Source organism: Triturus cristatus, chromosome 8, assembly GCF_964204655.1.
Source record: "Triturus cristatus chromosome 8, aTriCri1.1, whole genome shotgun sequence".
Taxonomy (NCBI): domain Eukaryota; kingdom Metazoa; phylum Chordata; class Amphibia; order Caudata; family Salamandridae; genus Triturus; species Triturus cristatus.
In genome coordinates this window covers 278,162,890-278,181,185 of record NC_140591.1, presented here as the reverse complement: position 1 = coordinate 278,181,185, position 18,296 = coordinate 278,162,890, and the positions used below count along the sequence as shown (strand labels likewise).

General features: G+C 42.7%; 1 protein-coding gene across 6 annotated transcripts in view; it reads left to right on the top strand.

The window, feature by feature from the left end:
- The window catches only part of EXPH5 (exophilin 5), a 533,865-nt gene extending 517,064 nt beyond the window's left edge, over positions 1 to 16,801 (top strand). For all 6 annotated transcript variants that reach the window (XM_085621525.1, XM_085621524.1, XM_085621526.1 and 3 more), the window contains one exon: positions 6,868 to 16,801. In XM_085621525.1, the coding sequence (XP_085477651.1) occupies positions 6,868 to 13,787 (6,920 nt within the window). In that variant the 3' untranslated portion in view covers positions 13,788 to 16,801. The remainder of the gene's footprint in view (positions 1 to 6,867) is intronic.
- Positions 16,802 to 18,296: the final 1,495 nt, after the last annotated feature.

Sequence of the window (18,296 nt, the reverse complement as noted above, 5' to 3'; positions counted from 1 at the left end):
TACCAGGGAGAACAACAACAATCCCGCAAGTTTGCACCGGCCAAAAATGGGGCAGATGGATATTTTCGTGCCTCGGAAGGTCTGCGGCAGACGTTGGTAGCAACTGCGAGATACCCGCACCGAAAGTAAGGGTGAATTTGCCGTGTCGACGATCTCGCAGCAATGAGCAGGGGAAGATACAATGAGGGCTACAAAAACAAAACTGAAACCCAGAACAGGGTGAGCCCAGGACAGAGGGAACCGAGCGCCGCCATTGCACTCTTGCACCGACACCCCAGTCCACCCTGCTGGTCGGCGAGGTAGAGGCATAAGAGAGGCAGAAAAGGCAAAGGCCCACTACTAATTGAGTCGGTTGTGAAAATCGTGGAGGCTGCCGTGCAGAGAGTCTGAGGGGAGGGTGGAGTCGAGAGCACCAGACTACGCGCCAGATTACGCAGCATTGTGGACCCACAGCCGGTGTAAGCGGCACATGTGTGTAGCTGTGCAGGACTAAAGCATAGACCGGCGTGCAGATCAGCGGCAGGGGATGAATGTGTGGCACACGCCGGCACAGAGAAACAACGTGCAAGTAAAAGACAAGCGAAACCTGCCAGCCGACCAGCACCGGAGGGCTTGCGAACGGCAGAGCATCAGAAGAGGTAGAAGGCACCGCCATCGCGGACAAGGAGGATACAGAGGAACAAAGCGGAATGGCGGACACCTAACCTGAAGATGAAACCGAAACTCAGCTAGACTCCAGGACCAGCACTGCAAACAACAACGCCGCCATCTTAAGGGAGGAGCAGGACTGTTCGGACCATCGCGGTGGAGAAGACAGAGATTGTGTGCAAAAGAAACATTTAAAATATACATTATGTGTGTACCCTGGTTGGAGTGGAGGACCACAAGCTGCTTCTCAAAGCTGTTTGTACACAGCTTTGCACAAGCAGTAATGTGCATACTTGAACAAATGATGAAGCCATGCCTTCTTCGCCTGGCAGTGAACGCACCTACACCAACTGACCTTTTTCTCTGATCAATTAAGTCAATCACACTTATTATTTCTGTATAATTTTGAGACTTGCTTTTTGTTTTCTCCTCCTTTCTCCTTTATTGGCACTGGTACCTTATGCCACAATATTTAGGGCTCAGGCCATGTATAAAGAACCACAGTCAGTTTGCATCAGCTGTCCACATTCCTTCTGCAAGTCTGGTTTAGGAGATGTGCCCATGCTATGTTTGTAATCATCAGGTGATGGCCTCTATGTACCACCTGTGTACTTGCAAAGAAGGAAACATAACTAAAGACATTTTTAGGAGAAGCAGATAAGTACTTATAGGAAACCAACCGCGGTAGCAAATCTACTTCAGTGAGTGCGGAAGAAAAGACACTTATACTAGGTTCTTGCCCCTTCCAAGTGGATATCACAATAACTGGTGCATAAAAACACTGGGTCACATAACAGTCTTTACCCATATTTCCCGCCCACCCCTAGTACCAGGCACCTGGTTCCTGCTGCATCCCGTTGTCAAGATCCAGGCATGGTGGTCTTACTGCTCAAAAGTCAAAGTCCCTCAGGAACCACATCTTCACTTATTCCTAAGACTTATTTGTACCAGCGGGTCGAGTCCTAATTATTGTCTGCATTTGGGGGGTTCATGCCAAAATCTGCACCATGAAATCAAGCTATTTCCATTTCCTGGGCACAGTAGGAATGGTGCTTCGCACAAAGAGGTCAGTTATCGCCTCCTTACAAGGACACACTTTGAGGGGCCAGGTTTCATCCCTACCTGGTTACCCCAGGAGCTGAGATCATCATGGAGTCCTTCTAGCCTCCTTGAATAGGCATCTTCACTTGAAACTGAGTCATATAAAGGCTGTCCTGCTCTTGACTGCTCCTCCTCAGTGGCGAGTCTTACACCCACCGGATCGAATAGGTAGTTCAGAAGAGAAGGCCGCAAAGTCTTTGACAGACAATCCTTTCCGCAAGATGCAGAAATAGTTTCTCTACTGCCTCATTGTGTCCCGGTTTCATGCACTGTTACCCTCCTATCTTTCTCCTTGATCATTTCTCGAAGTTCACAATTGGGTATCTTGAGTATGAAGCTCCTACGTTCAGTCGCTGTATATGGTATAGCTTCGCCACACTGCTTTGTTCAAAGGAGTTGGATCTCGCTAACATGGAGGCTTATTCATAGACCTACACCCTGACTAATTAAGGGAGTAGGTTGACTACAGATTGAGGCAGACTGCCTCTGCCCCTCCTGCGATGTGAAAAGGCATTAATACATTTTTTTTAAAGTTGTTTACCTGTGGCAAACCTTGTGTTTTTGTGAAACGCGGGCTTTGTGACCAGAAAACATCTTTGCACATGAGGACCCTAGTGTTTTTCCTTTCAGGTGCTTATTCCGTTGTTTATAGTTGTGTTAGTTGCTAGTGACATGCATTTCTCTGTGTTTTTGTTGTCCTAGGGGCTAGCAGTGGGAATCTCCTGGCGGCGTGTATGGTAGATCCCAGGGTTTTGTTGATCTCTTTTTGGCATGTAAGCTCCAAGGAAGATTTTTTTGTACATTGTGTTAGGATGAGTGAGTCTGGGTCTTGCACTTTGAGGTCTAGTTTAATCACCTTGGTAAAGAGTTGGAGGGACAGGCAGGTTGTGCTGGTTGTTTTTCTTGATCTCCTATGAAAACAACACTGGCGCACCCACAATACTGGATTGGCAGGTAGCTCAGCCATACACACACGTTAAGGGTCTTATGGCATTTATTTTGGATTCTGCAACCATAGACTAGAGGAGGGACAATGTTTCTTTGTTTTAGTTCTGTGATGACAGCGCCCAAGATATCTCATTGCTTCAGTTAACAGGAACTGATAACATGCAAAGTGCATGTTAGCAAAGGACCATTGAGTTGACTGCCATTGTTATATTTAATATTTCTTATGTCATAATTGCAACTGAGCTTTGAGACCCCCTCTGAGGCCCCTGGACCCTCAGTACAAGCTTTGGAGCTGTTATCTGTGGGACTCTCTGGACCAGCTGCTGCCAGCTGTACTCATGGACCACGGTCTGGTTTCATGGGCCCTTTTTGACATTTTGTCGCTGCTCCACACAGCCCAACCTCACATATGGCAAACCAGGAGTTCGCCTTGCAGTTCGGTAAAATGTAGCATGTCAGCTGCGTCAATGTATGACTTGCGTGGCCGAAGAGAGGCACCCTCCTGGGAACACCTGACCTCATGAACTGGGAGTTCGTGAAGAAAGGAAGAAGTTGCATGAGACTGAAAAGCAGACAAACCTCTACCAAACCATGATGGCATTGATTATGTGATCATATAGGCACTAAGCCCTTTTCCCTCACAGCCTCTCACTTTGTTGCTCGGTGGGCTAGGTACCTCGTCAAAGAGGGGTATCACAGTCTGCCTCCCTTCCCACCCCCCAAACAGGTCACTATCTAGCACGGAGCGTAAATTGTGTCAGATCTATCAGAACAGTGACTAGCTCTCTCCAATTCCCTCAGATCTAGCAAAAAGAGCCAGGTTGGAGATAGTACTTTAGCAAGCACTTTTTAGTAGCATTTATAGTGCTTTCGTGCGCTAAATGAAATGAAATGAAATAAAATGTGGTATTTATAAAGCGCAAACTGTCACTCCAAGGGGAGCCTCCTGGCGCTATCTGATAACACGCTTCAATAGTGCAGAGTTAGAATCTAGATGAGTGCAAAGCATGAGTCATCTGATGTTCCATAGATCCATGTCTTTAAATCAACTGACAGCCATGCAACCAGTGACACCCCTGGGGGATGAGGTGAATGATACTCATTTACAGTAGGAGGCACACGTCCTTGCCTTGTTTGAATCTGTGACAGTAGTGTGAACCCTGTTGCTGCTGCTTCAGTGCTGGAGTTAGGGGCTGGCCCGCAAGGAGGGAGACAGGCTGTTGAGGACCTGAGACAGACACTGGTAAAGGTGGGCAGCAGCCAGTTGATTGGTACTGGCCACACGGCGACCTCTAAGTGACAGGCATGGCGCGACTCAAGTGTTCACATTAAGAGGGCGTCACCTCACATCGAAAAAGACACACACAGGAACCAGTCCAGCCCAAAACGTAAACACCTACCATTTGGGGTTTTCCCCACGAATGGGAAAAATGTCGCCCATTTGTGCGGGATCCGACGTCACAATTACTGCTGCGTTTCGTGTCACACAAACATCAACAGCTTCACAGACAGTTAATTCATCTGTCCCTTGCCTCAAGCACTTCATTGTGAAAACCACAAAGCATTTTAAATACATTTGCTTTCTGTGCTCTAAGTGTTTTGCACGGCCCTGAGTTTTAAGGGCTAAAGATGAATTCATCTTTTTATTTTATAATTTTTTAAGTTATGGAGGCTGCTTTTTGTTTCAAAACAATGTTTCAAAGGATGCAAGCTAGAAAATCTAATAAAAATGTGCACCAAGGATGTGTGACTTGCACCAACTAAAAACTACAGCCATTTGCACATATCCACCTTTTTAAATCTCTGTGGTGTATTATTTATTTCCTCATGAAGGAATGGACCGATGTCTGAAAATTCTCCCAATCGAAAAAACACGATTAATGCCCCTTCTCTGTCCCGATTCCCCTCCTAAATATCCCTCCACTACATATCCACCCACAGGAAACCTTGAAACACCTTTCACTTGAAGATCTTGTTGCCCTGGAGTTCCTCAAAGCAACTTCATATTTCAGTGATACGTTGCCCTCCTCTCTGGTAAAAGCCTTACGATTAGATGCAATTAAGTCATTCCTAAACGTTAACACCTCACTCCTAACTTTCTATTTCGTCCCTGAAAAATAATCAGAACCTCCTATTTTTCTAAATACCCATCCTTGGCCTTCATAATCTTGCCCGTTACCATCACCCAACAACCTTTCCTCTGCACACTCCTAGAGAAAGCAGTGGCATTGCAACTCAAAGACCGATCTACTCCATGCCATCAATGGGACTTCCACTCCTACTATACCACAGATACTGCAGCTATCAGTCGCTGATGGAGCTCTTGGGATCCCTGATGAGAGCAAGCCCTGCTTTTTGGCCTTCCTTGGTTAGCCTTCACCAATACATCTAGATAGACCTCTACCAGTCTTATTCACAGCCCCCCAAGGTCCCGTTCGTGTCTTGGTGTTCTTCAATCTTTACATAGTGCCCAGGAGCTTCTACTCTACAAACAAGCCCTCACCATTACCCTATGAACATAGGCTGAAAACTAAGGTTTCAGCCTATGTCCTTGGCATAAACCACCTAAAACACTACTCATTATTGACATCTAGATGTCTTCTATTTATCACATACTCATTTGTGACAAGAAGTACTAATCCCAGAATGAAGACCATTTTACCAGCCCATACCTATAGGAATTCTCCTCTACCCTTTCCACCAACTCACCACTCCGGTACTTCTTCATTCATCGCTGGCTCTTATTCACAGAGCATGTCGAGAAGAAATTCCAGACTACTTGGAAGTATCTGAGACTTAGACACCACGCCAAGCTCTTCCTCGTGCTCTCTCCGTAATGTCCACAAGACTAGCTTTCATTCTTTCACGTTTCCACAGGGCAATAACCTATTCAGTGGCCTCCCAGAGTCTGCCCTCACCACCACCTGATGGGTATACTTTATGCCTAATCACTCTCCAATGCAAATGTTACCATGGCCTTTCTGGGTTAGGTCCACGCTTTAGTATTACCCTCCTCTATAAATGCATATGAATAATATATGCCAGTTTTCATTTAACTTCTAATTTTTTGTTTAAATGCATCACATATGCTCTTTTGAATTGACCAGTATTTTCTTTTAAACTGACCATGAAATTCAAAGATTGTCCTTGTCTTTGCAATATAAAATAGGATTGAATATCTAAGAAGATGACCATTGAAATTGATTGTCCTTTCCATAAAAAATATTGTTTTATTTTATTGAATAGCTAAGAAAATAAACTATGACCTTTAGAATTGCATGATTAAAAGGTTGAAGTGTTTAAACTCACTCAGGATTTGAGGGGGCAGCAGAAGCACACTGTGTGAAACATATGTTGCACAGTACTATTTTACTTAATAAATCAGTATTACTTTAAATTAATATCTGAGTAGCACTGAAGCAGTAGTATTTCTCACTGTACAAATAATGAACCCTTTGGCTGTATTAACTACCCTTTCCATGGTGGAACCCCAAGCCTTTGGTATTGCATCTTGCACTATGGCAAGATTCCACCTTTATCAACATATGCACAACATGAAACTCCCACATTTACGCAAATAACGCCGCCGAAATTGAAATTTAACCTGGGTTTTGCCTAACCTTGCTTTTCTATGATACCTCTGACAGTGCAACCTCTATCTGCTGATCAGCAAAGCTAAAGTACAAAAGAGAAAGCACAGTGTTTCCTGACAAGAGAGGTTGATGATATGTTGGAAGCATTTGTGAGAGATAAAAAAGATCTGTGACATTGCCTTCAAAAGCCAAACTAGGCAATGTTTGCTTTCCTTCGGTTGCACATAGACTGAGGCACCAGTTTTTATTTTGTTAAAGGATATACCACGGTTATCTGGTTAAACATGGCTGTCCCTGGTTTAACCATGTTTTCATTCCATGCACATGACCGGATATATAAAAGTCTGTGAATGGTAAAAATGTTTGTTTTCATATTCAAAAGGTTTGTATTTGTACCTCTGGAATACTCTGAAGTATTAATCAGGTGCCATTAGTATCTTTGTGAGTGGTTGAGTAGTTTGCTGTTTTCCGTAGAAAGTGTGTGTGGGCATCTTGCTCAAGCCCAACTTAGGTTTAATACTGTGATTAATAAGGATTTACAACTACTAAAAACTTCTCACAACACCTCTCTTTCCAGTTTTAGGTGACTTGGAGAGAACTCTCGTGCAAGAACAAACTGAGAGCTTTGGCGCCAGGGGAACACCATCCTACACATCCAAAGGACAGTACCGGAGTGGATACGCAAGTGAAAGGGCACACAGCAGCTTTTTTGGAGACCAGAAGCATTGCAGCAGAAGCTCAGAAACCCTATTTCCCCATAGCTCTGTGAAGATCAACCCCAACGACTCCTATAAAACGCATTCCACTTTCAGGCCTCAAAGGTTTTATGAGATGTACTCAAACAGGCACCGCACAGCCTCGAAGCAAGGCTATTTTCAAGAACAAACATCAAATGAAATCCCTCCTGTGTCTCCAGGGTCCAGGCGCAGATCACAAAGTCCCTTAACTGGTTTGGGGAAATTGTCAGTAAGTAGTTTAGATCTCCCTTTCTTTAGACAAAGTAGCTTTGGGTGTCTGCATAGAGGAACTCCAAAGGAGTCAAAAAGGGCACCTTTATCTGACATTGTATGGACTCCACCATCATCACCGTGCAGGCCTGTAGAGAATTCTGGCACTGTTTCCAGGTCCCAGTCTTTAATGGACCTCACCAATATTGACCACGACCAAACCCCAAAACCACTGCAGCAGAACCGGATGTATGAATTCTACCGCTCACAACAGAACCTTCCTGAAAAGACTTTTGGAAAAGAAAATACATTTGACAATGTTTTCTATGGGGAAGAAGAGACAAGTCAGATATTTAACAATGAGTCAGAGAGCGAACATTGCAGTCATGTGGTAAGTGACACATCCCATCCCAATGACAGCGACATCCCTTGCCAAAACATTGTGCCAATGCAAACTGAGGACACTTGGGATGAAGGGAACAAAGAAAACTGCCCTGAAGCAGATGAATATGACAGCGATGCCACCATTCATTCCTCTGATACAGTGAGTGAATCCGGCTTGGATGTCTTTGAGACTGATATAGATGAGCAGCAGTCAACATTGCCCGCCATTCCTGTATGCGAGGAACCCCAGTCGACACCCGACTACTTATCTCCTGCTGCTCGACTCACTACTCAACATGAATGTTTATCTACTGCACAGCATCACTACTCATCCTCTGCTACTTTTGAACATCATTTACAGCATGGGCCGTCATGGCCTACTGAGCCCTCTTTGCATCCCTTGTATTCCTCTTCCACTGCTGCTAGATTTCCTTTGCAAAACATACATTTGACAGCTGCCACTCCTGGACTCCCTCCACAACAGTCCTATTTATCCAAATTCCCCACTCAGCATGAACATTCACTCTCCACATTACCTGCCCTTGCTGATCATGGATATCAACCCACAGCAGAATTCAAAAACTGTCCTCGGCAAGGATATTCATCATTGGTGGCACCTGACGTCCCCCACCTGCATGGATATTCATCATTAGGAATGACCGTGTCTCAAACACAAAATGACTACTCATTCTTTGTTTCTTCTGACCTGGATTCAGACCAATCATCTGTTGCCAATGACCCTCCTTCACAACATGGATACTCATATTCTGGTTCAGTTGATTCATCCTATTGGAACTATGGGTATTCCTCTCTTCCTGCCAAACTCCCTTCAGACTATGATCATTCACTTCCTGCTGAAGGACCTTCACGGTTTCAACATTCAAGTCCCACTGAACTCCCTTCACAATATGGGTATCCTCCTCACACACCTCCTATATTGCATTTACAGCATGGAAGCCCACCTACTTCTACTGAGCTCCCTTCACAGCATGGCTTCTCCCCTCCTGTGTCTCCCACAGAAGCAATGGATGTCACTGGTGATATAAAAGAACCCACTACACAAAATACTGTAGCTTCTCTCTTGCCGGAGGATCTTTCAGGGGATACTTCTGCTGCCACTAAAACTTCTCATTCTTTCTCTGAAGCTGTACGTTTAATTGTATTAAAAAAGACCCATTCTGGTGCCCCTCACACTGCTAATTACAGATCTCCATCAGGATCTATTGCACAGCATAGTGCAGTAGATTATTTGGACTGCCAGCCAGAGCTTCACACTGCTAAGCTGGACCATAAAAAACAGATGAAAGTTTACAATTCAGACCAAGAACACATCATGCCACCTGTAACCAGTTCACACCAAGAAGATAATATACAATCAGTTTTCAATCATGAAGACAAAACACATGTTGCAGACAACAGTGGTTTAAGATCTACAAGTCATCATAATTTCACCAGTCACTTGACACCCAATATACTTTCCGGTGGGCTATCTGATCAAACCTGTGACAACCAAAGTCCACCTTTCTATATTTCTACAAATAATGTGGTTGTGCCTAGGGCTTTCAAGGCATTTGATTCCCTTGCCTCAAGAGACCAACCCAAATCCATTGCATTGCATAGGCATTCTCCTGTGCCCACTTCTATTGATGCCTTGAAAGACGAGTCACAGCTTTCTGGGTCACAAGAGATCATTGACTTAATCCCGGTCACAAAACAAGCAGGTAGGGTATATCATGCAATGGATAATAGCAGCAACAATCTGAGTCAGTCACAGACAATCAAGCAGGACCTTCTTTCTAGAAAGATGACTCCCTCCCAGAGCTCCCTTGACAAATCCGATGCAACCTTGCACGGCAGCTTGCCAGATATTTCTAGCATGTATGCAGGGTTGGATCTTGCCCACTCTGAACTACCTACAAATGAAGACTGGCTAACATTAAGGAGCAGAAGAAATGCCTCCCGGTCATCAGCTAGAAGAATCAGGCGATATAGCTCCTTTCTTTTGCAGGCATCATCTCTTCCAAATTTAGATCTGATGGAAAGTGTTCTCCAGATGTCTTCAGAAAGACTAGACGTCAAAGATGACCATTTAAAAACATCAGTTGCAGATACTCTCATTATTAGCAATCCTCCAATTCAGGAGCAGAGTACAGTAAGGCAATGCAGATTAATTGGTGATCGAACACTAAATAAAGAACATTCACAGACTCAGACAGTGCCTGATGTCACAAGCAGCATATACAAGGAAACATTTGAAAGACCTCAAACTCTGGCAACCACCAGTTTAGAACTTTCTTCTGATTCTGTGACAAATGGAGAAGCAATATTTCCAAAACTAGAAACACCAACCACTTCTTTATCAAATTGCAAAAGTCCTGATTCACTAGTTTTGAACGGAGCAGCATATCCACCTAGAAATGGTTCAGCAAAGGATCCCCCTTTTAAATCAAATCAAGAGCAAATAAAAGCCCGGAACTGTGACATAAGTGGAAGTGTGACATCAAATGCAAATTCTCTAAACAGTTACACTACAGCCATTTCCACAACTGTGCATTCCACCTCATTCTCTGAAGGCAGAGCAGGGGAATCGCTGCCAGAGTCAGCATTTTTGGCCTTGGCTAAGCCTAGTGCTACCGCATATCCCTCTGACCTTACACCCCCCACAGTACATCAAGACACTAGGGCTTTGAAGGCAAGCAAATTTGCTCTATCCAATTTGGAATCTGGAGTTTTTAATGGTGCCCATGAACCAAACTTGACCATGCACCAACCTGCGGCTTCATCTAGGTCAGTAGATGCTGTTAGATTTGCAGAAACTCATGAAAATGAGCAGAAAACTGAAAAGACCCCTTATTTCAATTGGAAACAGACACAAAGACAGATGCAAGAGGTTTCTCTAGATGTGCTGCTTAATAATGAGTTGAAATCTCCTGAGAGCAAGAGTTCTCAGTCAACTTTTCCCAGTTATTCTACTTGGATATTGTCTGAACCTTCGACTTACACATCCAATAATTCAATTGAAGTACCTCTGATAAACAATGGCATCTCTAATATTGAAAAATCCTCTCTTGATAGTTTTACATCACAGATCGAGCATTTACTAAGCAAGCCTGCACGTGACAATAGTGTTCAGTCAGAAAATACAAATGTGTCTGTCTCTGTCACTAGTAACAAACCTCTTGCAGGCAGAAGAATTTTAGGAGACCATTTGCAGGCGAACACAGCAAGTGGTAGAATTTCTCTCTCTTCAGGTTACAAAAGCAAGCCTGTTGTGTTGGTGCAAGAGCAACCAGCCCAAACACCAAAGCCATTTGTTTTGGATGAAGATATAGAAAATATTTCAGACACAATTGACTTAACTGTGCCTTGTGATGTAAATACACATGCGGTGCCTAGCAGAACACCTAAAAAACATCAGTTTGATGCTCCTGGTTGTATTATGAATGCCTCCTCTAAACAACAACCCCCTCCAGAATTGCCATTTCACCTTGGAAAAGTGAGTTTCTTTCCATCTTCAGATGAAGCAGAACAGCAACATTCTTTGCAGGAATATAAAACAAAGAGTACACTTTCAGTCATCTCTGCTCAAGATAAAATTGAGTATCATGAATTAGTTTCAGTCTATTATACCTGGCCACGTAAACACTCTAGACCATTGTCCAGTGCATTGTCTGATGCACCCGTTTCTACCGCTAAAAACCTTTCATCTTCAAACAGCATCCTCAGCAGAAAGCAGGAATTCCATATTGATTTGGCAAATCCTGCTCTTCCACTTCCCGAGTTTTTAGGTAGACGGCAGTCCACGGACAGCTTATTGGCCAAAATAAGTTGTGAACACAACATGAGCAGCATTAATGCAACTGCAAGACATACCCATGCTAGATCACCTTCGTGGGATGAGAGTGAACACAATATGCTGTCACCAAAAGATATCTATTCCATTAATAATGTTTCACCAAACTTTTTATTAAACACAATAGACTCTCTGTCACCTGATCTAGTGGCCTCTGATATTTCTGCCCATGACCAATACTTAAATTCACATGTTGCCTCTGGGACTGCAGATATCATAGACAAAAACAACTGCGTATATTCTATGCCCAAAAGTCCTGAAAAGGGACAGATATCTTATCCCAGCCAACCTTTGAACTCTTTCTCATCACAACAATCTGAAAAAGGCACTGCTTTTCAGGAGAATTTCCCAGGCACAGTCAGTCCATTCCATTACTTACGAAATGCAAACCTGGAGAACAGACGGGCAATTCCACAAAAGAAGGAAGATTACAATCAGAATATTTTGCAAGGGAATTCAACCTGTGGTGTTGATAACAAGAGCCACAATGGAAAGCAGTCTAGCAAAACGACACATGGTTTGGGATACTCACAGATTAATACCGATGCACAGGTGTTTACATGTAGGTCAGAAATCCAAGATACGTGCCCTGTAGATAATGAAGGAGCTCTCAAAAACAGGGTAGATGTTGGTGTTGAGTTGAGAAAAACTCAGAATGTAATGCATCCTGTTTCTGAAAAGGTACTATCTGAAGACCTGTCGCTTGCAGATTTAAACATCAACTCAATAAAGCCACTTAATTTTCGGCATGCTACAATAGACCGTGCCACTTCGTTAGATTCTCATGAACTGCAAAAAACAAACAAAGTGCAAATCCAGCCTGGCACAAAGTTTAGTGGTTTTCATGAATATGTCAATAATCTTGGCAATAACCACAGTCTTTCTAGTGAAGATCAATTGCATGACACACCTCATGAGCAACCACCAACCCCACCTGCAACAAATGCAAATAAATTTACCTTTGATTACACTAAAGACAGCAGTTTTGATGGTGCAAAATCCACAAATGAAAGTTACAGTACAATCAACTGGGAAAAGATGTATAAAGTGAGAACTCGAAAACATTCTTATCCGGAGTCCGTCCACACTGCCGCTCCAACCTGTGTTACTTTACGACGTGGAAAAAGTGACAGCTATGTCCAACTTAACAAACAGAAGGCTGTATCATCTTCCAGGAGTCCTCTCCATTCCCTCGAAGAGTTTGGAACAGACAATCCGCGATCAAGCTATTCTTATGATAATGATTGGACATTCTTGAAGAAAGCAAACAAAAACAATATGCAACAAGACCCCAGTCGTGTACCTCTGTCACCGGTTGGAAACTTCACAGAGGCAATGCATAAAAACACTCATGGCCAGAAAGGCAGTTCCTACAGGACTAAACGTAGCGGAAGTGACCCTACAGTAAATTACACAAAATCATCATTTTTGTCAAAAAGCTTCCCAGATGAAACAGCTAGAACTATGAAGGCATACAGACTCAGTTCCACTCTTGAATGTCCTGAAGAATTCGACGACCTCGGCCTTCCTGCTTCTGATTGGCCAAGCAATCACAGTAGGAGTGTTCAGGAACCAGTGAGTCCATTACTGCCTTTTGAAACTGATAACTACAGCTCACTCAAGAGTGCCAATTTTGAGAAAAGTGGGTTGACTGAGCAAAACATTTTTGAGTGGGGGGTGAAACCATGGGAGGAAGACCAGCATGTTCATAGATCAAAAAGTTTAAAAAATTTAAATTTGCAGGGCAGACATTCTGGATTCACAGACATCATGAGCAAGCCCAATGGACGATTTTCTGCCACTACAAATGTTGAAGAGGCCTATGGAAGGCATCCCTCCTCATCTTCTTTGTCCCAGGCGTTTAAGTACAACAGAAAGTTTAGGTCTTATTCAGAACTTATGTCCACTGATGAGAATGACAATTGGCACTCCTCTTCATACAATACCCCAGGTTACCGTTCCACAAGAAGTTACTCTACCTCACCGACTGTCGGATTTGGGATATTTGGGAAAGAGCAGCAGTTGGCTTTCTTGGAGAACATAAAGCGGTCACTCACTGAGGGGCGCTTATGGAGACCTTGTTATCTCAAAAACCCAGGATTCCTGAGGAGGGAGGCAGACAACCCTTTAGAGACTACTCTCTTCCCAAACTCAAGTTTCGATGGAAGTACAATTAAAGTGCCAGGGCTGCCCCCCAGAGAAACTCTGAATATCTATCGAGATGACCCTGTTGTTTATTCTGAGTCTGACACTGATACCACAACAGATGATGAATATTACCTCGATGATATTGAGAAAGAGTCAGAACTATGACCCCAACATTTTGATATTGTTTGCTACACAGATCTCTGAAAATTCACCGTGGAAATTTTCAGTCTTGAAAATATGACGTGCTTGGTCAAAACCTCATGTCCGTGGGAGGTTCGGCAGTGCTATAGACAGCTTAGTATCCATGGATAGCCTCTTTCATTACTGAGCATGTATGGTATCTGTCAAAGATGGACATTGGTCTTTCACCTATACTTATTGCATTATAGTCTGTTGCTCTCCTTTAGAACTAATACTGCGCAAGCATTACAAAAAACTCAGTCTCGTTTATATGTTATCAGGTGTTTTTCCAAATCACTGTACTTTTTACATCTTCGAAGTACAAAAACATTAGGAATTGTTTGGCAATGTTGTTTAGCCACTACTATATTAACTTGAATGTTGTATAGCCACACCAGGTGAAGAATAAATTTAAACTTAAAGGAACAGCCTTGTAGTGAGGTATGAGAGATGTGTACAGGTAGCATGTGTAGAGGGATCAGGAGAGGCATGTAACGATGGGTGAACAGTGGTGGCTAAGAATCAAATGAAAGAAGAGTTTGGAGAAGGGACACACTAGACTTGAAAGCTTTTCTGAAGGAAGAGATTTGTGAAGTGAGAAAAACTTGGCATAGTTTCTGGAGAAAAGAATGTAGGAGTAGACTTTACAAAGTTTGGAAGAAGGTGCAAGAAAGTTGAGCAGGAAGTAGCTGTACAGTAGAGTGTTTCATAGGCAAGTGTGAGATATTTTAGCCGTGCTTTGCAAGTATGTAATTTGAAGATTTGTGGATTGTTGATGCAAGACATTAGGAAAGGCTCTGGGCAGTTGAATGTTATCTAGACCTAAGAACTGATGCCAGAAGCCTGGTGGCCAAAGTACAGAGGAAAGCAAGGAGGAAAAAGAAACATTCATGGATGTTCATAGATAGTTTATCAGCACAAGAACATGGAATGCACCTGTGTTAACAAAGACACATGTTTTGAGCCGGAGAGCTTTGGCCTTGCAAGCTGAAGGAGGATTAAGGTGATAATGAGTTTAGGAGAGAGGGGTGTAGAGGCTGAAGAACTGTGAGATGATAGCATTATAAGACATGGCAGTTCATTCTAAGTTGGACACATTTATCTTAGATGTTATCCAGGAACAGTCTGTAGGGCAAAAGCTATCTGTGATTCAGAGCTGGATTGAGGAAGCAAGGGTTGAATATAAATCCAGAGTTGGTCCAAAAGTGAAACAATGGATTAGGTCTCCAAACAGGGACGTACAATGAGGTTGAAAGGTTACGAAGCATTTAGGATTATGGCACTGCAGTATGTATACAAATGTATCTGAGACATAGGTGTGTCATTACAATGTACAAATACGGATCTGCTGCAGAGAAAACATGTAAACAGGGACACTGCCACTGTGCTTCTGCTTAAAAATGAAATGTTTGGAGGTATTGATAGCAAATGGTGTTTGAAACTATAGAGAGTTACAATATGATAAGAATAACGTTCATAACAAGATGGAGGTTTAAAAAATATTAAGCAGTATGTGGGCGGGCAATGAATGTAGCTGACGGAAAAGGGGAACCTATAGTTTTTTTTATTGTCTTGCTTCCTCTATTGACTGTGTGCACATGTAGCAAGAACGGACAACACATATTGACATGGTTCCATTGTATTTGCAGTTTCACATCCAAAAGTCCATTGATTTGAAATCTTCATAAAACACATACTACATCCCCAGTTACTACATTTGAAATAATTCTTAGTGGATTAGCTGGCATAATGGTACATTTGAAATAATTCTTCATAATGGAAAACATGACTAGCTGGATGCAAAATAATCGAAGTTAAAAACCTTCGAAGATTCATATTAAGTCTCAAAAAAAGAGTTGATGCCTGGCTTGTAACAGGGTCAAGTAAAACAAATTTTATTCATAAATGTCTTCGTCTCAGGTAAACTGTGGTAAGTATATTGTGAAGGCTAACCACAGCACATTCGCCTTGACTGTTCTGCAACTGAATGTATGTATGTATGTATGTATGTATGTGTCTTGTAAAGCGCACTGCTGCCCTGAGGCGTCCTGGCGCTGTAGACCGCTGGGGAACCCGTCCTGGCTATCCCTGTGAGATGGTCCCTCCAGGGTATCTCCAAGGTGAAACCAGGCATCCCCAGCGAATGTGGGGGGCCGTTGTGGAGATGAGGCAAGCTAATGCCCAGAGTTGCCGAGTGTGTTCCTCGTCACTTAACCTTGTGCATAGTTTTCGTCAGCGGAAAAACATGGTTTTCTAACTATATATGATGGATTTCACTTGCCTTAATGGCACCAGAGTTCTGTGTATGAAATTACAATATATCCCTTTTTTGTTTGAGCACTTTAAAAAAAAGCAGCATTAAATGAGATGGGGTGTGCTAGCCGTAGAGAGAATGTGTCTCCTCACTCTACTCAGTTGGGCCTTCGTTTGCATCCCCTGAAACTCTTCTATGTGCACTTCAGACGCATGTAAAGTAAATGGGTACTACCTGCCTTACTCTCAATAGTTGGTACATCTACGCAGCACATATGGCTTGCAAATATCTACACAGATGCACTTTTTTTTAGTCAACACGTGCACAAAAAAACACTAAAACGTAAAGATTTAACAGCGGTGTAAAATTATATGACTGAATACACTAGGAATGTCTTAGACAAGGCAATAGTGCCAGGACACTGAAACTAACAACTTTCATTTGTACTTTTTAAAAATTAATCAACATGACTGTACAGTTTAAAAAGCTGAAGTGTTTCATTATGATAGTTTAATATAAAGGTTATTTGCAGTATATTTTTTCACTTTTTAATGTAATATATAAGATTATTTTGTAAATACTTTGTAGGTAGCTTGGATACTTTTATATCCTGTATATATTGAATACAGATCCAGGCAAGGTTGTACTGGTTGTCCGTTTGCTCAAAATGTAAAATATTTACTTGTTTCTCTTGAACATGTGTATAATTTATATATGCCTCTGGACCATAAAAAATATTTTCAGAGTGGTGTCTGCATTTTTTTAAATCTCCATGCACAAACTGACAATCGTTAGATTCAATGGGAAACACGTGCACTTTACACTCACGCGTATACATTTACCACAGTCTTTAGTAAATATTGTATTTTATCCTATGCCTGTACAATTGCTTGCATTTTACAAAATTGGAGCCCAGGATCAAGCATAGAACAGCGGACGAGTTTCATGACATTGTGAAGATGGCAACTACGCTTATTGAGCATGCATCACTGTATAAAAGGAAGAGCTGAAACCTCAGTCTTAAAAACAAGTACAGATGTGCTGAAGCACATCTTGTTAACATCCTTTGAATTAACTAGGAACCAGCATACTTACACTGACCTCGTTTGCAATCACCTGTAAATTGGAACTATTAAACCTCTATATGTTAAAGAGTACTTATGCATTAAAAGTGGCATCACAGACCACTAGTATGTAATAAAATGTATCAGCATATAGACTGAAATGTAGGGGACAAATATGGATAATAGTCAGGGGCGGCTCCTGCGTTAAGGTGGAGGATCATCGCCCCACTAAAAAATTACCCCCAGATAGAGAAAATAAAATGGTAATAAAGGAACTTTATTACCATTTTATTTTTCAAAGCCCCGAGCCGAGTGTCAGGGCGGGGTAAGGGTCTGATTTCTGCTGGTGCCAGTCAAGCAGCAGCACGAAGCTGTGATGTGCAGGGCACTTTAAGACTAAAGTGTGCATGTCTTTTTGGCCAGCCGTCTTACGATGGCCAGCCAGACATGTATATTTTAAACCTCTCTAACCCAGGTATTTTAGACAGCTGGGTTAGAGACCACATAGGGCTCCAGTTTTCTTGGGAGTGCCAAAGGAGGCTGCTCCTTCCAATTCTGATGCTTCTTTCATGCTGCATGAGAGCAGCGCCAGGATTGGTTATTGCAGTTCCCTGGGTCCAGGAACCTACCTGCCGAAGACCTGAGCGAGGAGGAGAACGTCGCCCCAAAAAGGTAAGTGGAATTATTTTTTGTTTCCTTATTTTTTTACTTTTATTTTTGTCCCCCTGCCTCACCACCCTCCTTACATGCCAGCCGCTACTGATAATAGTACTTAACTGCCATGATTCCCACATGATTTCTTGCCAGAGCAACAACAGAAGCAGTCCGTCACAAGTCACAGATGGTTCACTGATCACTGCAGTTCAGGGAACCTCTAGTAATTTTCAAAGAAATGAGTTACGTTTGAAACAAAGGGGGTGCACGAGAGACGTGGTCATTAGAAAGAGTCTCGTTCCATAACATAACGTGTAGTTGTAAAGCGCGCATTTACCCAGAAGGGTATCTTGGTGCTGAATAACAGATGTTTATTGTTACCCAACTCAATGGTTGTCATTTTATCAACCTCATTTGGATGAAAAGCTGAGTGGACCCACCGGTATTTGAACCTGTGACCATGAGGTCAAACACAGGCCCCTACAGTGGATGCATTAGTCCACTAAACCACCTGGCCTGGTA